The sequence below is a fragment of the Simochromis diagramma genome, unplaced genomic scaffold (genome assembly GCF_900408965.1).
Source record: "Simochromis diagramma unplaced genomic scaffold, fSimDia1.1 OVJJ01000501.1, whole genome shotgun sequence".
NCBI classification, from domain to species: domain Eukaryota; kingdom Metazoa; phylum Chordata; class Actinopteri; order Cichliformes; family Cichlidae; genus Simochromis; species Simochromis diagramma.
The window spans coordinates 2,564,446-2,587,038 of NW_024387320.1; the positions used below are offsets into that span (position 1 = coordinate 2,564,446).

Here is a 22,593-nt window from a genome sequence, read left to right on the forward strand (position 1 = left end):
CCAGATCAATGTTCTTAATGCTGTTGAAGAGCAAAGAACCACTGGGATACTATCCTGTGAGAGTGTTTAGAAATCTTAATAGTTCGTTGTGTCGTAGTGATGATATGTTTTTTGTATGTGGACTTTGGATTTACCTCCTAACCGCTAAATTGTGGGATAAAATGTCATTTCTGCCTCTTACCACTTACTCCCATCGTGTAATCACTACTCTGACTGCCTCACTTGGGTCTTAGTCGAGACCCCTTCTAGCATGCAGTCTTAGAAAAGAAGTGAGACAAGCCCTTAGAGACTGAGACTCAGAGTCCAGAGCCCCACACCCCTCCAAATGACGAAAGAAAGTCAGAACAAGAGATAAGTGCCTACACAGAAATAAAAAGACAGCTTCAAGCCATTCCAATCCCTCGTGCCCTCTTAGACCTCATTACAAAAAAACAATCTTAACTCCTTCATCTGAAGCACGGTTGCATTGATCCACAGAGTGTATTCTCCACCAGTGAACACTCATTCGCGCAAATTTTAAAGGAGGTTTAAGCTTGGGAAGAGAACAAAAAGGTGTACCTGTGGAGTGGTGTGACCCTTACAGTCTTTTGAACAACATCATTACACTCTCAGTGTCTTCAGCCTCTTAGATGATAGAACTAGAGCGGACAAATCTGAAATTTTAAAATTTGTATCTCTATCGAATTAAACATGCCTCTGTGAATTTCAGATTCCATAATAATTTATCTCATATTTTATTTCATGTCATTAGATATTGCAGTGTCAGAGCCCATAGCAGATATGCTGCTGAATGCAGAAGAGAGCTGGCAACAGAGGCTGAAGGACCCCTCTGCTCCTCTGCCCTCCACTGACCAGCGCTATGATAGTGGTTCACATGACCTCAACACCCCTGTCAAGAACTTGTGGGTTCACATTTTTCATAATCACAAAAATTGTCACATATTATAAACCTTTTTTTTCTCTTTTGCTCTAGTTCACCCTATTGCCTAACCATCTTCTATGCCACCCTATACAGGAACCCCCTGGGTATCCCAATCGCTAAGCGGGACAGTCTGCTGGAGAAATGTGCCATGTTCAGAGAGGCAGCTGGAGCACTGAGGCGACAACCCTCTCAGGATAATGGCCTAGATAGCCCCTTTGGCTCTGGAGCCAGCAAACTGGAGCAGGTACCTTGTAATCTTACATGCTGCAAAAATCAGAGTAAGACAGTAAGTACACAGAAAATCCCAAAAAGTCCAGAGGGGTTTACGCAAGACAGAAGAAAGAAAGTTCCATAAAGACAGTTTATTTGTCCTCAAGGAGAAGAAAAATATAAACAAATAAAGCATACAGACTTGTACATAGTTATATGAAACACAGGGTTTACTTGCATGTTGTTTACAAAACTCTGAAATTTGACATCATGACGTTGCATGTGTCACATTATGTTTTTCTTTTCAAATTTCAAATAAAACAGTCACAAATAAATACATTTCAAACATTATCCATCCTCTCTGTTGTCTATTCACACCATTTTAAGAATAGATAGCTCCAAAATTAAGCATTTGAGACCCAAGGCCATTGGAAATCCTCAAGTTATCTTTTCAGCCCTTTCATCCTTTCTGAGACCACTGTGAGAGTTTGCATTAAACTAAGTGTATTTTCTTCAGGTGAAACTGATGCCTCCGGCACCCAATGACGATCTGGCGTCCCTCAGTGAGCTGACTGACAGCAGCCTTCTCTACGAGATGCAGAAACGTTTTGGCAACGACCAAATCTACGTAAGACTCGTCTGTCCTTGTGCTACTTAAGAATGAATTCCACTCAACATTAAACATTCATTAGAGCCCAGAGCACACAGAGAGCACTGACAAACACACGCTCTCATGGGCTTAACAATGACATCTAGTTGTTTATTTGTTATGGAGTGTGTTTTATACCCTGGTAATTTTCTAGGTGTTTGGATCACATCACTCATTTTTTATACCCGTGGGCTCTACAGTCACCTTCCCTTAAGCATATATGCATGTACAGTAAACACATATAAACACCACGCACAGTGCATCACAGATTCTGAGCACTATAATGTAGATTATATTATGCTTTTTATATTCTGTATTAATTTTTACAAATTCAGAGAAGAACAAAACCAACAAATATTGCTGTACAGTCAAAGCATGACGATATTTTCTGTAGACCTCCGTTTTCTACAGTCAATGTCTAACAGTCAAAAACTGCTAAAACTTGAAGTGAACGGTTTTGATTCACTGTGCTCACTGCATAAAACAAAGGACAACCAACTATACCATCTTAATGCTGTGACACCAGTATACAGGACTGGTGAATTCATTTGAATTCACAGTTTGTAAACTCGGACCTACAAATGCACTTTTAGTTCTGTTTTAAATGCTTAAAAGTGGGGAATGATCAGTAGAGTTTAAATGATCTAAAACATTGCTGGATTTTATCTTTAAATAATAAACATGGTTCTTGAGCCACCTCTCATTTCTTTATATTTTGCATTGAAAATGGGAAATAGGTTCAGACTTTCAGACACTTTGCATCGGTTGTGGATTGTTTTTTAGGACTGACACTTCGTTATATAGATATTAATCTGAAAATGGAATGAAAACAAGTGGAAAAAGCTGGGTAATGTCAAAAGAAAAACTCTGAAAAACCTTCAGAGAACTATTGCTCAAGATCACTTGAAGACATTACAAGAATATCTGGCTCCTTCGAAGCAAAGTATAAAGAAATGAGGAGTTGTTTAAGACTTTTGCACAGTAAGTGTCGTATCCCATTCCAACACACATACTGAGACACATGACAACTGCGAAATCGATACCATTTAGATCGATTGGGAGAAAAAAATTAGAAGTAAAATGCCTTCATCTCCAACAATTGGTCCATTTTGTATCTCTGTTTTATAGCCCTTTCCTTTAAAACTCCACTCCAGCTCCACAGGGATGGAGCTCTATAAAGACTGGAACCAGATCAATGTGGAGCTATCAGTGCGCTCTCTTCTCTGTGAAGAGGCAGTGATAGTCTGTTATTATCGAAACCCAGATGGGCCACAGACATTAGGGTTAGTCACAGCGGGAGACGAGGATGAGGAGATGACAGTGAAAGGGAGTGCAAGCGGTGGATGAAGAAAAGAGAAACGATTGGAATTCAGAATATTGAAAGCTGGGTACAGGAGGTGCCCTAGATTTAAATGAAGACACTGAAATGTGCAACTATCACAATAATATGGGAGCATACCTATGTTAATATTGTAGAGTTGCACAAGAAACAGTCATTCATTGTGTTTCTTTTTATATGCAGCTAAGATATTCTTAAACCCCTCAAGGAAGCAAACGCTAGCTTGACTGGCTTTAAACATAAAGTTTGCAACAAGACGTCGATGAGAAAAATAAGAGACGTTTTATTCCCGTTCATTATATTTCGTCCGTATGCACTTGATATTATGTGCGAAGTAGTTTGAGTTTTTAGAAAGAAGGTGAAACCAGCCGAGATATGATGAAGGCAAGAACAAAGGCACCGAGGGCTCCATATGTGCCTAGCAGGGTGGTCAGAGATGGGGCTTTGATGAGCTGTCACTGCCTTCTGCCATTCCACCGCTAAACCCCCGATGAGAGTGGCAAGGAACTGAAGAAATACAGACCAGAAGACTCTGATTATTGACAAGCATGTCATGAGATTAAACAACAGAGTTAGCTGGTAAAAAAAAAAAAAAAAACTATAGAAAGTTTTAAACGCTTAATGAAAAAACACATGAGGAACATATTGTAAATTTTGCTCTGTGTCTTCAAGAATTGGGAATGTGTTCAAGTCATTAAACTGAAGCCATGTTCTTAGGTCAGAGCAGCATGTTACACAATGTTAGCCCGTACTCTATTAGGGAACAACAGAGTCTTAGCTTTCAAACAGCCTCCAGGACTCTTTGTCTGGAACAGAGGGCTAGCAGTTTAGTGGAAGGGGTCAGAAATTTGGAGCTGGTGTTTTTTTTTTATCTAGATAGCTTCAGGGTTTGCCTGTGAGAGAACAGATTTGTTGTCTTTATTAGAGAAAGGTCATTACGGGGGTTAATGCTGGAGGTCCCTGCTTGACCTTTCTCTTCCACGACATTAACATTACCTTATAGCAATGGAAAATGCCCACACAGTTAATGTAGCTGGTAAGGACAGAGTGGGACAGCACTTTTATTTCTAGGTCAGTGTTGGCTTTAGGCAGGTTGAGAGTAATTTTAAGCCGTGTCAGCCTATTTGTGTCAAAATGGTCCATCAGAGATATATTTTATAACACTGAATGAACTTGTTGCTTTAGTGAAGATGACTTAGGTGTATTTTCTGCTCTTTTCTAGACTTACATTGGCCACATCCTTCTGCTGGTCAATCCAAACAAGGAGCTGCCCATCTATTCCACTTTGGTAAGAATGCATTTGAGTGAACTTACAGGTATGTGCACATATTTGGCCTCACGCTTGAAATTCATGGCTTTATATTTGACAAACTACATACTATGCTTATGGAAGTTTATGATAAACGGGGCATGTATGCGGTACAATAAGCAGGGAATAAGCAGATGAAATGGACCTTGTAGTTGATAAATAATGCAGTCTTCCTGTCAGTTACCCTGCGTAAGGCTGACTCTGCATCAGCCACGGAAGAGAGAAGCACTCAGGCACACACATACACGCTACCTCTCACCTTAAAAAAAGAGCATATTTACGATAAACCAGTAAAGAAGCCTGTCAGTAAAGGGTCTTTAGTTCTTTATTAACATGTGAGCGCAATCATAATAAAGAGGGTTTTGGTTTATTTTAAATAGCACTTAGCTCATTTTGAAATAGCTCACTTTTTGGCAGGTAGAGGCTTGCCCATGTGGATCCCAGGAGGGGTTTCATGGATCTTCTGCTACCCTGACAGAATGAAGCCAAGCCCCTCTCTGGCTGTCCCATTCCTGCCTCTGTCTGGATTCACTCCAGGCATCTATACCCAGCTGAGAGGATGTGAGGGGGCAGGGAGGAGCTAGTGTAAGAAGGACATATGTCACAACATGTGTGATCTGCTGGCCGTCTGTCACCTCCTCTGGTCTGGTGGTCCAAAAACCATCCCCCTTTGCCACAGCCACTAACACTGGCACAGGGCACACATTGTGACATTACAGTTGGCTCGCAGTTTAATAGGACAGATACTCTCAGAGACAAGTTTTCTTATTTATCCCTCTTGGATTTTTTTTTCAATTTTTCATTTTGGTTTTGATAAATATTATTGTAGTGTAAAACTATAGATTCTAATGACTTAAACAGGATGGTAAAAGACCGCTTCTTTGTGAAGTTGATACACAATTACAGTCACACACAGAAGGTGATACCCAGTATGGCTTCTCTGTTTTGGTGAAACTGAATCCTTATCTCTTAGCTAGGCCATGTTTGTGTCCGTTTTATGTAACATCTTCTCTTCCTCAGGTCAGTCAGTTGTACCTGAGCTCCACGGGTCGCCTTTGCTCTTCTCTGCCACCTCACATCTTCTCCTCAGCAGAGAGAGCTTATCACATGATGCAGCAGGAGAAACGCCCGCAGTGTTTCATCTTGAGGTACACCTGCTGCTCATTCATTTGTACAGTCACTGAATGGTCTGCTTCAGGATAATGTAACATAAAAAGTCCCTAAAGTTGAATGACTGCGGGAATAATAGTGAGTGAAAGTTAAGGCGGCCACCTGGTTGTATGCACCCCTCTGCCACGCACCTGTTTAGCACTCCCTGAGAGGTTAATAGCTCTCAGCCTGAGCTGAGCTGTAGGCTTGTTCAGTGTTCACACTACGATGTATGTTTACTGGGAGCAATGCGGCGTCTTGTTCTTTGTCCTCGACTGGACTCAGGCAGCTCCCTGATTGCAATTAAATCCTGTTCCGACTCTCCAGTGACATTCCCGCTGAGTTGTAACCAATCTGGCAGAGACTTAATGCACCCTCGCCATAGGCTATCCATCTCACTCACATGCACACCCCCACACACACACGGACCCGTGGTAACTTTGCACTGTTCACATGTACACGCATCCTTTGTCCCCGCAGTCCTTTCCTTTATCATTTCTCCTCTTGTTTTGCTTTTGTTCAAGCTTTCTGTTTCACTGTGGTTCTTCTCGTTTCTTGAAGTACACACATGCACGCACACGCTCCGAAGCACAGACACACCTATACACATTTATTGGCAATCAGTCTCCAAGATCCCCCGAGGCAAGTGTTCTAACAAAATGCCCTTGAAATCTAATAAAAACTGGTAAATGAAAAGACAAGCGAAAAGACCGTTGGACTTAACACTCAGCAGGGTTGTTAGTAGGAAATAAAGCGAGACACGTACACATAGACAAACTGTAATACACCACACTGCGGTCATTAGTACAAGCTTCTGACCTTCTCGAGCCATCTGCTTGGTGTTACTATGTGGGTCGCAACTCTCTGCATGTCGGAGAGTGTCAGTGCATGTACTGTAGAGGTACCTTATGTCAGACTTAATATCCACTCAACAGAAAATTAAAAACAGGACCTCACTGCCAGATAAGTTGTGGCCTTAGTGGTGCGAAAAGGGGCACTCAGTGGAGCAACGTTATTGAAAGAACAGATTATGAATTTAATGGGAGGGAATCCCTAAAGGGATGACGTCAATAGGTAGAAATTTGATGACTAATAAGTCACACTTATTCTTCCAAGGCACATACACAGCAGTGTATCACAAAGTTTAAGTTGCTCCCATTACTCTTTCTGTTTTCATTTGTTGTAAAAAAAAAAAAAAAGAAAAGAAAGAAAATCCCATTTAAATACACGAGATGGATAGATCGCTTGTCACTCGACCCTAATTACTGCCAGACCTTTTGAATCAAGAAATCACTTAAATAAATGATAAAGTGAAGAAGGCTAAAAGATCTCAAAAAATAACACATAATGACACAATCTGAAGAAACGCAAGGACAGATGAGAAGCAGTCATTGACATCTATCAGTCTGGAAAGAGTTGCAAAGCTATTTCTAAGGCTTTGGGACTCCAGTGAAACACGGTGAGAGCCATTATTTACAAATGGAGAGAAGCTGGAACAGCAGCGAACCTTCCCAGGAGTAGACGGCCTAACAAAATTATTCTAAGAGTGCATCAACGACTCATCCAGGAGGTCACAAAAGAACAAGAACAATATCTAAAGAACTGCAGGCCTCACTTGTCTCAGTCAAGAGTTCATAAATGAACAATAAGAAAGAGACTGGGCAAAAATGGCATCCATGGGAGAGTTCATGGGAGGCTCGTCTCACATATTTTCACATTTTTGGAAAATATTCTGTGGACGGAAGACATGAAAGTAGTAAAAAACAAACAGCATTTAATAAAAAGAACATCATCCAAACATGGTGGTGGTAGTGTGATGATCTGGGGATGCTTTGCTGCTTCATAAACTGGATGACCTGCTGTAAATGATGGAACCACAAAGTCTGCTCTCTGCTAGAAAGCCCTGAAGCAGTACGTCCAGCCATCAGCTTGTGCCCTGAAAAACAGTAATAATACTAATCCACAGGGATGTCAAAGACTCATTGATAGTTATTACAGATGCTTGATTGCAGTTTTTTCTGCCAAGGGTGGTAAAACCAGTAACTATGTGTAGGGGATAATTGGATAACTTGTTTTCCCCTTAATAAATGAAATCAAAATTTAAAACCTGCATTTACTCAGATTATTATTTAAGTGCAACAAATGTGCAAAGAAATCAGGAAGGGGGAAAATTCTTTTTCACGGCTCTGTAGACTGATGGATAGATAGATTTGTAAGCACAGCAATGCATGTTCATTGTACTGAAGATTGAAGAGTTGAGGCTGAAGCAGTATAAAATGCTGCAGCATTAGAACTTGAAACAGTAAGGGCAAAGGCATGTGAAACAATTTATGTACCACCAGAGATATAAATTACTTTAAATCTGCATCTTTTGTCTCTCCCTTTGTTTCCATAGTGGCGAGAGTGGCTCTGGAAAAACAGAGGCGTGCAAGCACATAGTGAGACACCTGACAGCCCGCTCCAGCACCAAAGGCTTTATGCTGGAGCCCAGAATGAAACATGTAAGTTAGGACTTATCTGTCTACAAGCTTTTCTTTTACTTTACACTTCAGTCAGTCAGCGGGTTGGGTGTCCTGCAGCCTGTCATAACTAAGGACCATGTGCTGCATGTGTGACTAAGCAGTCATGTATCATTTGTTATTCGCAACGGCAAAATGCTGCAATACTAATCCACTGACAAACTTAATGTTTGTGCGTTTTCCTGATGCTTATGTCTCACTGTGCTTATTACTTCTTTTTCCTGCAGTCCCTGTGATTAAAAAAACTCCTCCAAAATAACATAGCACACAGCGAAGCAGTGCTCATAACTGTGTGAATATATCCTACTGTTCCTCTGTCGCTGTGGCAGGGGAAATAATAAATGTATGGATTAGCATACCACAGTACTGTAGTCTTTTCTTCTCTGCTTGTTAGCTCTTCATTTGTCAGATAAACCATTTGCGCATTAATAAACTGTTTGATGGCATCATAAACACTTACAGCCTGAAGAGGGATTGTTAAAAAAAAATGACTGTAGAGCACTAATGATCACATGCCCTTAATAGGATATGTTCTTGTGAATCTGGAGAGGCTACAGCTAAGAATGCCAAAGAAGAGATAAGACAGATAGACATAAAACATATATGGACTGAAGTTTTTTTTTTTTTTACTGAAACATAAAAGCTTCTAAGCAAGTTCAGGAATTAAGTGTCCTGAAAGGCGAAAGCCTTCACCTCGGGAAGGATTCAGATTCTTGTTGTGTTTCCAGTTGCTGTGGTTCAGATTTGTTGAAAGCGTTTAAAACGTCAGGCACCTGCGCTGCACTCACTCGGTCTTCCAGTTAGTTTGTCAGTCATGTAACTATGTGTAACAAAACAGCATGTAGCCTGGGTTTGGATGAAGTCATCGTTATGCAGTTAATATCTGGGTCAGCTTGCTCTTATAATTCTGGTAGCATGCTGTTTTGAGTGCTCAAATAATGGATGTACACTGACATCTAGTGGTAGAAAGTGGAAGCAGGGCTCCATTTTTGCAAGGCATGTATGAGAGATGCTTTAAGTAATAGAAATATAGAGATAATAAAGGAATTCTGAGAGACCATAATGTCATATGATTGATGGGAAATGCAGGTCAACTGTGTACTGGAAGCCTTTGGCCACGCTAAGACCCAGAGGAACAGCAACTCAAGCCGCTTTATCAAGCTGCTGACGATCCAATACTGTGATAAGAGGAGGACACCACTCAGAGGTAACCTGCATTTCACGCAACCATAGCGCTGGATGTGACTCTGTTGCACGTATCAAAACAAAAAACTTCAATCAGAATGTCTCTGTTCTGATTCGATTCACACAAAATAAAATATTTACCATTTTTGTTCCACACATTTATTCTTGAACATTAAAATTATTGTCAGAATAACAGAGTAAATTTCCATTGTTTTCACATTCTCAGCCACTGTATTTGTGATTAAGATACTCTACTATTAAATCCACTTTCTTCAAGATCAGTTGCACACCAGCAGAGGGCAGCAAAATCTTATATGTCTGTTTCTTTTTATGTGAATCACCTTTTTTTTCTTTTACTCCAGTTTATTTGATACCTGTCGACTGGTCTTTCAGTAGTGGCCACAGATTTACATTTTTCACAACTGCCATTGTTAAAACGTGATTTGGACTCCCCTGTTACTGAATTATGATCACATTTTAATGTTTAAGCCCATGTATACACCTATATGCTGGAGAAGTCCCGTCTAGTCCACCTGCCTGCTCAACAACACAGCTTCAAAATCTTCTATTTGATGGCTGAGGGCCTTTCAGCTGAGGAGAAGAGTGCACTTTACCTCAACAACGTCTTGGCTCATAGGTATGCGGCTGTCATGGGCTTTATATGTTCTATATTACTAAATGATTTAATAAGTTGTAAAAATGACTGTCGGTTATATTGCTGCTGAAAATTTAGATCTCACAAGCTACAGTTCAGACAAGCCTTGATATAATACACGCATATATGGTGTCCTGTCCATAAAGATAATATGTGTCACTTATTAAAAAATAGCTTTATTTTATGAGTATCCTTCACTATAGGTTGTGTTTTTCCGTCCGTACTGCAGGTATATTAGCGGAAGACTTCCAGGGGAGAACCCTCCAGTAGCTACAGCCTCTACCCAGAGTAGAGAACATCTTGCGGCAGTCAAACAAGCCCTGCGAGCCCTCAGCTTCAACAAGCAGGTATTGATTTGCACAGCTGCACAGCACTGTGTTGAGCCAAAGGTTACTGACAGCAGGGAGAAATAAACGTTGTCGTGTCACAGGCCTTGAAGTCACAAGCCACACAGGTCACTGATGAGATATTACATCAGATTTTCTTTTCTGAGATTGCAGCTGCCTGAAACCAGGCGATGGAACTCCAAGGGCTTTAGGCGGACCTAAAACTGTAGGCTGAACCTTCCGGTTTATCATACTTTGCGAGTAGAATTAACCGTCTGGCTTTGGTTCATCTGTAAGGTGAAATATTTCAAACAGATATCCTGTTATTCCTGTTAAATAATGACAAAGATACAGGTAGCTTCTCTTGATTGCATGAAATAATGAATTGAGGGATAAAGAGGGCACCAAGAATTTGTGTATTCGCAGTTAAATTCCTTGAAAAATTTCATGAAGCATCTGTCTACAGAAAGCATGAAATGTATGTGACCAAACATACCCCATTCTGTCATAGCAGATGGCTGCCCCTCCCTGAGCCTGTGTCTGACGGAGGTTTCTTCTTATAAAAATCAAGTTTTTCCTTTCCACCTTTGCAAACTGCCTGTTAATAGAGGGTCATTGGGGTTTTCTATTGTGGGGTCTCTGCCTCTCAGTATCAAGCACCTTGAGATGACTGTTGTTGTGTTTTGGCGCTATATAAATAAAGCTGGATTGAATAGAATTGAATAGTCGAGGAGACATTGATTTATGCTTACAGTGTGCGTGCAGTGGTCACTGGTACAGTCCGTCCTGTCCACCACCAGCTGTGCTCCCAGCCCATTATCAGGTTCTATACTTAGATTCCAGTCAGCATCTATCAGCACTGAGTGACCATCATCTCACCTTTTAATTCAGTAGCAGTCACAGACAAGGCATAAGGGACAGAGGGATAGAGCAATAGATAGTGGTATTATCAGAGGGCATTACTGTCCTCTGGATAAGCGAAGGACCAAGGGACAGAAGAAAGGGTGGGGTAGTAGGGGGGAAGTGATAGACCCCCCATTGGTCTCTGTCTAAGCTCTCATCAGGGGATGGCTCCTAGTCCAGAACCAAAGGTCAACTGTCATTAACGCTCCCCGCAGCGCCTTTTCTCTCCCCTGCTCTCTTTCTTCTGCTCCCTAAGCGGAAGGGTCTCTCCATGTATAGAGTGTCAGACAGAGACTAATGCTTGTTTATCTCAGAGATATCAGCTCCAATATCCTGCCTGGAAAGAGTACACTCGCAGACATATTCGCATGTACACAAGCATACATCCTCAAACTCAGACATCCCCCTCTCAGAGATTCAGTGCATTGTTTAATGGGGTATTCCATTAAGCGTCCTCTACTCAAGGGCACAAAGGAAGAGAGGGTGAGAAGAGAAGCGGGTGAATCGAGTTAGGAGGACCTGTGAATCATAACTGTTGAATTTCCTGATATTCGTGCTGTTTATTTGCATTTTGCATTTTGCTTGTTAGCAAAAAAGAGACAAAGATAATGAAAACAGCGTATAGGCCAGTCTTTTTATATCTCCCAAATATTACCCATACTCTCAGCTCTGTCATTGCTGCTAAAAGAAAATAAACATTAAAAAAAGCAAAATTATTTCAAAACTCCAGGATTCCATTCCAAACCACGACCACACGTTCTAGTATGTTTAAATTAAATTAAATTAAAAACCTTTTAAAATGAAAGTGGTTTCCATTAAGGCAAGTGCTTCAGGAACAACCTCTCTGTGTACTAACATGCCTGTAAACACATATCTATACATGACTATACATGCACACTCAGTATCTGTTGGCATAAACAGGAGTCACACGTTGCTTGCTTATATAAGACTCTAAAGAAGAAGAACAGAAAGTAAAACCAGATATTTCTTTGGAGGACGATCGTGTGAACACATGAGTAGCAGCTGAGCAGTTTTAAAGGAGCGCTCACGTGAGACAGACAGAATTAAAGTGCTTCTTGGCTTAAGTTTTGTGACGTGATTCAATACGGTGTTCTGTCACATCAACATACATTGTCATATCGGCATACGTGTAGCACAAAGTGAGCGATATTTGTTAGACAACCATATGCTGTGAGACCAGCAGTAACCCTAACCATAACCATAATCATACATCAGTAAAATAAACATCTTTTACTTACCGTTCATCATGTGCATGTGAATTAACGCAATGTATTCTACTTTGATTTGCATGCTGAAATGACTGAACACTGGAAGTGAATGTAGGTGTCTGCATCATTTCCAAAATCTCCATGCTGCTCCAGTCAGTCCAGACAATCAGCAGCATTTTTCAAAGTCAGAGAGTGATTCAGAGAGTGACTCATAACTGTAGCAAGAGGTGGATGCTTTAAATCTAAAATACGTTGGTATTGCCCTCAGGCTGGACAGGTAGACGTTGAAACTTTTGGAAACAATCATGCATTGACAGTTTGTGTTGTTCGCTCATTTGTCACACAGCCGTCAACCTTGATTATAAACGCTTACTTCAGGGAAAATGACAGACATTGCTACCCTTTTTTTCTATGCTGCCAGATCGCTATCCAGTCAAATTCTATATTTGATCATACGCCAACTGCCTACATGTATAAATGGTCATGTGATACACATTTTCAGGCGCTTCGTTAAGGATAGAGATTACTTTTTAACTGGTGATGATATGCTGATCTGAAAAGAGATTGTTTGTGTTTTAAAATGAGTGTGGTGTGCAGCATGAAACTGTTTGAAGTGGGGCTGAAGCTAGAGGATACACAGCACAGATATAACAGGATGTGCGCTTAATTTAAGGGCAGCGTTTTTAAGCTGTTGATTTATGCATACATTAAAATAAAAAAAAACTAGCACATTTATTCCACACTATCTTCACCGCCAGGGATCAAGGTAATGAGCGAACCTGGCCACTGAATTATAGAAGTGAGATTAATTGGAGGTCTGGGGCAAAGAGGACTGAACTTAATAAGGCTTTGGCTCCATGGGCTTGTTAGAAGGATCACTAGGATCATGAAGTTGACATCGAATAAAGACTCATGTCCCTCTGAAAAAGGTTGGATTTGATAACCGTTTCATATAGTTCCATTTTTAATTAGTAGTTAAAGATTATAGTTAATATCATATTCTCTCAACTTTCTCCTGTCTCTCTCTCTCTTTCGCTGCTAGGAGGTTGACTCAGTATTTACGCTGCTCTCTGCTGTGCTCCATATTGGGGACCTGCGTTTCACAGCACTGACAGATGCTGACACAGCCTTCCCTTCCGACCTGCAGCTGCTGGAGAGAGGTCAGTGCTTATGCCACCACCAGGGCCACATTTCCACCCTTAGAGGAGGTGGAACTAGGCAGTGGAGGAGGGGTGGATCTCACTAACTCATTCTATTTACCTTGCTGTCAGAGCGCCTCCCTCATCCTCCCTTAGAGTAGTCTTCTTGGCAGCTTGCCAGCAATAGCTGAAGGCCAGGCAGTTACCTGTTTGGTATCCACACTGAAAACAAAATGTACATGTACAGATTTTTCCGTCATCAGGGACAGCCTTATTTTCCTGTCTCTCAGTCTAACTCGCTCATTATGCAGCTAGCACATGTTTGATGTAAACAAATCACATCAGCACCTGATCGGGAAGGAGACATTGTTACCTTGGAGATGTATTGTTACGACTAGTGATGTCAGCGAAGGGTTGCTGTCACCTGTTTTTGCTGCTTGTTGATGGGTTCTGCTCAGAAATCCAATGATGACTAATTGCTGCCAGCTTCATCGATCAGTTAAACGGGAATGAGCTTTAGCAGAGTTCAGGCTGTTATGCTGTCAGCGTGATATCATCATCAGAGCAGTGGGCTCTGGGATGTTATCATCCCTATCTTTCTGATGCTCGGTTAACATTTAATGGCGTTATTTTCATGCTTTTTTAACCTGTCACTGTGTCACTGTCATTTACTCTGCCTCTTCCTTGCTCCCTCTCTCTTTTTCTTCCTTGCAACAGTTGCTGGATTATTGCAGGTATCCTCCAGTGACTTAAGCACCGCCCTCACCTCTGATGTTCAGTATTTCAAAGGTATTGCTTTATCAGCCTTTTCGTGTTCACGATTTGCATTATTTTCATCCAACCTTTCAGTGAGCCGTGGTACCATATAGATAAGGGGCATTGTCATCCTTGAAGAGACCATATTCATCAGGATGGAAATGCTTCAGCGCACAAACAAATAATCACCCAGAATAACTTTACTATGGCTTTACAATGGTCCTTCCCCCAAAGGGATAAATGGACCCAGACCATGCTTGGGAAATACCCCTTACAGAATATCCCTTATGTAGGCGTCAAATTTGAAGGGTTTTCTGTTAATATGTCAAAAATCTGTATATCTCTTCTATCCTGGGACTGTCTTTGGAGCCCTCAAGAGAGAGGGCATAGAGAGACAAGTAGTATTTAGTGGTGCAGCGCATCAAAAATCTCACGGTTCGGTTCGGATCGGATCACAGTTTTAAGTCAGGGATCGGATCAATTTTCAGATCAGTAAAAAAAGAAAAAAGACAAAATTTTAACATTTACTTATTGAAGTATTTTTTGCCTGTTAAAAACATTCAACTCAAGACTCATTCTGCACAATTATTTAAAAAAAAATTATGGTACAATATAGGGCAGTACAGGGCTTTGTATCTACCACTCAATTCAATTCAATTCAATTTTATTTGTAAAGCGCCAAATCACAACAACAGTCGCCTCAAGGCGCTTTATATTGTAAGGTAGACCCTACAATAATACACCGCTCATTATATCGCACTCTGCTGTGATATAATGAGCTGTCACGATCACATAGCTTTCCGTTGCCCTGGAGCTCCACCCATTTGTAGTAGTTAGGGCAACAGAAGATGCCTGGGACAGTTCAGCCATAACTTAAATCTTTTCCTGCTCATACATGCTTGGAACGATCTTGCCAATAAACTGGACGCGCAACGGGATATCATAGCGTGGCTCAAGCATCATAGTTTAAACCCCTTGTTTTGCACAGCGGAATACGGCCTCCCGTCTGCAGCTAAACACCCCAACAGCTTTTGTAATAGTTTTAGCCTGGTCGGATTGGGCAGCAAAGGGCTGCTTAAATACCGCAAACTCCTCTGCTCCTCCACTTGGACCGCTAGCACTGGCCATAACTATCGCTTGACAGACCCACCACGCCACCATACGCATACTTTTTTTCCTTCTTTTTCGAATCTTCGGATCACGTGCGTGCCGAACCGTGGAGTGGGATCGGTTCGGATTACGAATCAACCGTGCTCTGTTGCACCACTAGTAGTATTCATAGCCCTAAGGAGATTTAACCTTTTAAAGAAAGAAAAGTGTAAAAACCCCATCTGTCGAATACCGGAAACTGTATTTTGTGCCTTTGTGCAGGTGATGTGATCACTCGGCGCCACACAGTAGAGATGTCAGAGCAGTACAGGGACCAGCTTGCCAAAGCCATCTACGGGCGCCTCTTCAGTTATCTGGTCAACAATATCAACGACTACCTTCAGGGACAAGATGACACCATCAGGTATAGTGGTGTGTGGTGTCTGTGTCTAGATGTGTTTCCGTGACACACCACAATAAAAACCTTTGAAATGACAGATTTCCAAAAGCAATCACTCATTTGTGTAAACTGGAGTGACTAACACTAATACTGTAAAGTAATCCTTTAGTTTAGAGCAGAGATAAACATTTAAATAAACTTGTAGACTAAAATCTGTGTATTGAACAACAGGTTAGAGATGGAGGACACATCCAAGGCTTTTTTTTTAATGGAGGCCTCAAATACACACAAAAAACAACTTATGTTCACACACACCCAGGTGAAGGACATAGGATCCTTGGTGTTGTTGATGTTGTGAAGCCTTATCACACTCTGATAACCTGCGCTATATCTTCTGGAATGTGTTTGTGAGCTGCCTTGTTTACACACCAGCCACAGAATGTAATAAATTTGTCAACCACACACTCGTGGCACACCCCTTTCAGATTTTATTGCACACACATGCGCACACACGCACGCGCGCACACACAATAGAATGAAATGTCTCGTTAGTGACATAAGCAACACTTTTCTCATGTTGACTCAGGAAAAATAAAAGTGGCTATTTAATAAGTAACATTCATTTCTTTGTTCCAGTGATCCTGCTTGGGAGATTGGGATCTTGGACATATTTGGGTTTGAAGAATTTCAGAAGAATGGATTTGAGCAGGTGGGACAGTGCTTTCTGTTTTAAAATTCAGCCAAAAAACCAAAACATTGCTATTATGTTCCTCGTCCCTTTACGCTGTGTGATTATTCCACCTAATTGAGCCAAATGCATCCCCTGTGGCCGTTCTCTGCTATTGAAATATCTCTGAATGGTACTGTATGTGATCCTAATCAAATTTTTAAAATATTTGGAGTTCTTATCTGTTTTAGCCCGGACATTTTTGTCTGTAATTGTAATGAATGTGGTGAGGTCTGTGGCTGACTGTGGCGTGATTTTCATCTGTCCTCCAATGAACCAACGGCTGACACAGTGTCTGTCTCTGTGCAACATGTTAGTGTAATAGGCAGCCTCAAACCACCATGTGGGTGTGTGTGTGTGTGTGTGTGTATGAGGAATACAAAACATGTTTTTAATAAAATACAACTTTATATATTTGGCATTACATTACTTGCCAGTACAGGCTATTGAATCAAGTTGATCTTAGTCCAGAATAGTTGATCCCATTTATTTTTCATTTTTGCACCCAGATATGGCTACATTAGTAACAGGCAGTGTAATTATTGCTCACTACCAGAAACATTAGTAAATAATAAGTGCATGACTTTTAGTTTTGGTTCATGAGTAAAGTTTATATTTAATATTAAGAAGTCTATCTATGAAGACAAGCAGATTTGCTTAGTGTGTAACAGTGGTGTACCTGAAACTGGCACATAAACTACTCCTTTTTTAAAAACAGGGTTTTTAAAGTCCTGCATCTCATGTTTGAGACATCGCTATATTACTTATTTTTAATGTTTCTATGTATCTGATGTATTGTGGTTCCTATAGTATAGTAGTTAACATAAGGTTGCTTCAGAAATGCCCTTTGAGACTGTGTCAGGAAACATATCTGGTTTAAAATTCAGCCAAATGAAACACATGGAGCTACCTGCTGTGGCAAGGAAGTTTTGGAATACATGTTTGTATATATACATACATTTGCATGCACAGGCTGCTCAGCATGTCTGCCATCTTTGGTTCTATAGATTGTGAAGTGCAACATGTGCCGCTGTATACAGCTCACCTGCTATAGGCTGTAAATCTGCCATGTTCTCATCAGGCATGCACTGTTAATAGACTACTCAGTTGTAAGATCAGCAGGGATCAGACAGACAAGACAAGTTTCTGTGTGTGTGTGTGTGTGTGTGTGTGTGTGTATCCGGAGCCTCAGAGTGTAATTCATAGTGCTCAAGAGGCTAAGTGCTTATTCCTGCTACTGAAAGCTCACACTTCCTCCCTGTGGAGCTACTAGTTTTTCACAGCTTTTATTAAGAGAGTGTCTGTTTGTATTTGCTTTGTATGAGTGTGTGTGTCTGTCACTAAGATAACAGTGGCCTAGCCCATCTGGATTTTTTTCCAGTCCAAATGGAGGTGAGGGATTATTTCACCTTTTCTATTTAAGTCATGGAAAGTGCCAGAAGAGAAAAGAAAGTAACAGGATAAGAAAATCTAAAAAAAAAAAAAAAAAAAAAGCGAGAGGAAAAACTACTGTGTGTCTGGCACTGCATGCTTTCTTTCATCAGACACTAAACCCACAGAAGAGGGAAGAGGAGGGGCAAGTTCCGGATAAACACAATGACCTCGTACAGTAGACGTGGCACTTCAGTGACAAACAAGCTCTGACATGTTTGTACACACATGTGCACGTATATGCAGCAGCGTACCCGAGCACGCTCCACATGCGCACAAGGATCGGGGTCATTAGAACTTGTTAATTAGAACTGTGTTTGCAGGGATGTGTTGTACCTGCTCAACACTTTGCTAATGAGCTAACTCAATCAACCACCTGCTGGGGCTAAGCTGTTAATGGACTAAACTAGCTTGGAGTAAAAGAATAGACTGAAGATGGGACCGCCTGCACCATGAAAAATATATTACGCCTGTTAGTTAATGATTACCATGCATTCAGCAAATCAGATTTTATCCTAATATCCTATAATTATTGTGATATTTTACTTCTGCTGTATTGGAGCAGTTTCTGCCTTGGACTAGTCCAGTTATAGTACACTGCCAACCCAGAGAAACTATAGAAAGGAGAGTTGATGTGACACTTTGCACTGCAGGTTGACCACTCTATCCTGCTTCTCATTACTCCTATTAAAAGGGCAAGCTATGACAGTATGTAGCTGGCCCTGAGTGCCTTTGAGTGGTCTGTACTTATTGAAATTGCGGCTGTGGCATTGAGTGCTGCTCGGACTTTAACTGCATTTGTTATTGAATTTACGATGCTATGGATATGTCTCTGGTTACTCTAGTGCTCCTATTAACAGTAGCCATCAATAGGGCACAGATGATTTGCATCTGCAGTGCTTCTGTTCGATATGACAGTTGCATTGTTCAGGAATACAGTCGCATCATAATCGTGCTCAGTAAGCTCAACCAAGACCTGCATATAATTAGTGTTACACATGTTTTATAGATGTTTATAGATGTTTCACAATCTCTTTCAATCTTTTTTGTCATGTGTTTACAATAAACTGCAAAGTGTTTTTATTTTCTGGGATTCCTGGGAAAATTCATCTTCAGTTTTCCCAGGAATCCTGGGAATTAAACATGTTTCTTTTTAATAACTTCAGCTAAACTCTGATCATTTAAAGCAGCTCTAATACACCACGGAGAATCGGGCATGCATGTGTTCACAATGACATTTTCTACGTGTTTTTCTGCTTATTATTAAGGCAAAATAGACAATTAATGTATAGTGGTGTTACCAAAATATAACTATAATATATAAATCAGATGGACCAATCATAATTCAAATAGATTCTGAGTTTCCCCGATTAAAGCAAAAATGAACTTGCAACAACAGGCATCATTTCTTTTAGTCACATTTGTTCATTTTGCACTCACTTTTTTCCTTCTTCTGGATGTGTGCATAAACAAGGCCACACCATACAAAATGTGTTACCGTGGAAATGCAATCCCACAGTGTCAACTCAGAAGTTGGAACATGTGCTATTGACCCCAAATGCTTTGTATTCATTAACAGGCTACATTTTTTAATAAACAGCACTCAAGTTAATTTTTTCTCTGTCTTTACATTTCCCGGGAACTGGGGAAATAATCTTGCTAGGATTTCCCAGGAATCCCATTTTCTGGCATTAAACCCTAGTCTACACCAAGGTGTCAGACATTTGTAATAGTTTACTGGTCCACTGTTACAAGAGAAGTCAGCTCATTTATGCCCCTGACAGCCGATTGTGTCCAGCATTGTGAACATTTTTGTTCTTTAAACATAAGCATTCAGCAGCATCTCTCTGATGAACGTCAGCCATGCGTGCTGAAGAGTGTTTACATGCTGGTGTGTGTGCGCTCTGTGCATTCCAGCTGTGTGTGAACATGACCAATGAGCGGCTGAGGCAGTACGTCTCTGAGGTGCTATTCCAGCAGGAGCAGGCTGAGTGTCTGCAGGAGGGCATCGCCATGGAGAACGCACGCTCTCCCAGAAACCACCCAGCCATTCTGGACTTCTTTTTTCAGGTACTGTATGCTTCTAGTTTGGACCAGTCCAGTCCAGTTTGATCTGACATTATGTAATGCAACAATCCCAACCACACTTTCCCAACCTAACTTTTGGAATCACAATTATTCAGTTTTCTAATGTACACAGTTAAAGTCTTGGCGTTTTAATTGAGACAAAAGGCAAAAACATAACATGTTCAAAAAGTCTATATAAACATAACTGCTAATGCCCCTCTAAGCCAACTGTCTGCCTCTGTTGTAATTGGTGCGAGAAATCTCTAAATCAAATAATATCACTGAATCTCCTTCATGTCACACGAAAAAAAATATGGCTCTCTGGAAGTGTCACAAAATATGGATTACTGTTATTGCTTAGTGCTTGTAAATATCTCCTAAATAAATGATAATGTGAACATCTGTTTGTTCCTCCTCTAGAAGCCCCAGGGGCTGTTGTGCGTGTTAGATGAGGAGAGCCAGAGCCTGCGGCCATTAGAGCAGACCTTGTACAAGAGGCTCTCTGCCCAGTTGGACTCCAACCAAATTCATGGGCTGTCTCTCACTACCAAGGATGGCAATGGGAACCCCCCACCGAAAGACCAAGGCCCAGCCTTTATTGTCAGCCACTATGCAGGACAGGTCTGTGTGTGTATGGCAATTTTATTTCAGTAGATTTTGCAAAGGATTAATGAGGATGAAGTGAGGCCAGCTATAAAGAGCATGAATGTTAGAAACGCAGTTAGTCCAGATGACATACTTGTGGAGGTGTGGCGATGTCTAGGATGTCTTTTTGAGCACATTGTTTTATACAGTGTGAGGAGATTGAGAGTGAGAGGATGCCTGAGGAAGATGTGTGTGAGGAGAGAAATGTACTGGTGTCAGTTTTCAAGCATAAGGGTGATGTGCAGAATTTACAGAGGGAAAGAGGTGATGACTCATACCAAGACATAGGAAAGAGTTGCTGAAGCTAGGTGAAGACGAGAGATGATGATCAGTGAGCAGCAGTATGGCTTCATGCCAAGAAAGAGAACTATAAATGTGATGTTTGCTTTGAGAGTGTTGACGGAGACGTATGCAGAATGAATTTGTGAATCTAGTGAAAGCATGTGAAAGAGTGCCAAGTGAGAAACTATAGTACCGCATGAGAAAGTCTGGAGTGGCACAAGAAGTATGTGAGGGAGGTGCAGGACATGTATGAGGACAGCCATAAAGTGGTATGGTGTGCAGTAGTAGTGACAGATGGGTTTAAGATGGGGGTGGGATTACACCAGGGGTCGGCACTGAGCCCCTTGTTGTTTGTGATGGTGATGGACAGGCTGACAGATGAGGTCGCGCGGGAGTGTGGACTGCGATGTTTGCAGACAACATTGTGATCTGTGATGAGAGTTGGGAGCAGATGGAAGAGAGACTAAAGGTGAAAGTATGCTCTGGAGAGAAGAGGAATGGAAGTCAATAGAAGCAAAGCAGAACACATGTGTTAATGAGATGGAAGCAGGTGTGACAGTGAGCAAGCAAGGAGAGAGGTAGTGAGGAGTTTAAATACCTGGGGTCAACCATCCAAAGCAACAGCCAGTGCACAAGAGAGCTAATGAAGATAGCGCAGGTAGGATGGAGTTGATTGAGATGAGTGTCAGATTTGTGACATAAAGATGGCAACAAGAGTAAAAGGTTAGGTTGGTAGCAAGACCAGCTCAGTTCTCATCATGGAGATGGTGGCACTGAAAAAAAGACAGGAGGCCAAGCTGGAAACGGTAAATCTTAGAAATGAGTACATCGATAGAACTTATTGAGGCAAGGCTGAGATGGTTTGGACACGTGCAGAGGAGGGATGGTGGTTATATTGGACCACACAGAAGGTTCATGGATGCAATGAAGGAGGATTGGCCCGACAGAAGGAGAATGCTAGAGAAAGGGCGATATTGAGGCAGATGATCCACTATGGCGACCACTAAAGGACCAGCCAGTTACTGGGCCTGTTTGTATTGCATCTGTATCTGTGGTTCATAGCACATTTGCGAGATATGAACTGATAGAATAAATATAATGGAATATTTTTTTTATACTAGGTAAGTATATATTTCTTGATTTGTATTTATTTGTTTTTTTTCTGCCAGATTTCATACAACCTCACGGGATCGCTCACAAAAAACAAGGACTCTCTTCCTCAGAATCTCCTGTTTACGATTAAGTGTAAGTACCCAATGAATAACAGACATGCGTGCACATTGTGGTGTCAGCACGCGCTTCATTACAAAGACACACTCTTGTGTAAACAAACAGCACACAAAACCACTCGTTGTCCAAATGTGGTTGTGTTTTTATATGTGCGTTTCATCCCCTGTGCAGCAGACAGCACCGTCTGTGTGTATATTGTCTATAGAAAGTGCCAGATGTGAGGTGTTGTGGTTAGCAGGACACAGGGACTCGCTGTGTGACTGCCAGGCTAGCCTCGTGTCCAGAAGCCTAATTGCTATAATTTCCATGATGAGGCTAATCTTCTAAAGGCTAGCTCGTCTCTCAGACTTGGCTGTTATCCCTCCGTCTGACAGGTCGATGCATCGCTGCCTTTCATCCACACCGAGACATAAACAATGTGGTTTTTTTCTT

At 41.3% G+C, this 22,593-nt stretch overlaps 1 protein-coding gene across 5 annotated transcripts in view; it reads left to right on the plus strand.

Annotated features, from left to right (window-relative positions):
* Positions 1–22,593, plus strand: part of myo16 (myosin XVI) — a 104,373-nt gene that overhangs the window by 50,189 nt on the left and 31,591 nt on the right. For all 5 annotated transcript variants that reach the window (XR_005692196.1, XM_040005452.1, XM_040005453.1 and 2 more), the window contains exons 9-24: positions 752–902; positions 1,016–1,166; positions 1,650–1,760; positions 4,343–4,408; positions 5,450–5,577; positions 7,974–8,079; positions 9,187–9,304; positions 9,772–9,919; positions 10,167–10,284; positions 13,438–13,555; positions 14,252–14,323; positions 15,662–15,803; positions 16,416–16,488; positions 19,855–20,007; positions 20,425–20,625; positions 22,101–22,176. Coding sequence is in view for 4 of the 5 variants with exons in the window: in XM_040005452.1 (XP_039861386.1) it covers positions 752–902; positions 1,016–1,166; positions 1,650–1,760; positions 4,343–4,408; positions 5,450–5,577; positions 7,974–8,079; positions 9,187–9,304; positions 9,772–9,919; positions 10,167–10,284; positions 13,438–13,555; positions 14,252–14,323; positions 15,662–15,803; positions 16,416–16,488; positions 19,855–20,007; positions 20,425–20,625; positions 22,101–22,176 (1,932 nt within the window). In the remaining variant the exon portion in view is untranslated. The remainder of the gene's footprint in view (positions 1–751; positions 903–1,015; positions 1,167–1,649; positions 1,761–4,342; positions 4,409–5,449; positions 5,578–7,973; positions 8,080–9,186; positions 9,305–9,771; positions 9,920–10,166; positions 10,285–13,437; positions 13,556–14,251; positions 14,324–15,661; positions 15,804–16,415; positions 16,489–19,854; positions 20,008–20,424; positions 20,626–22,100; positions 22,177–22,593) is intronic.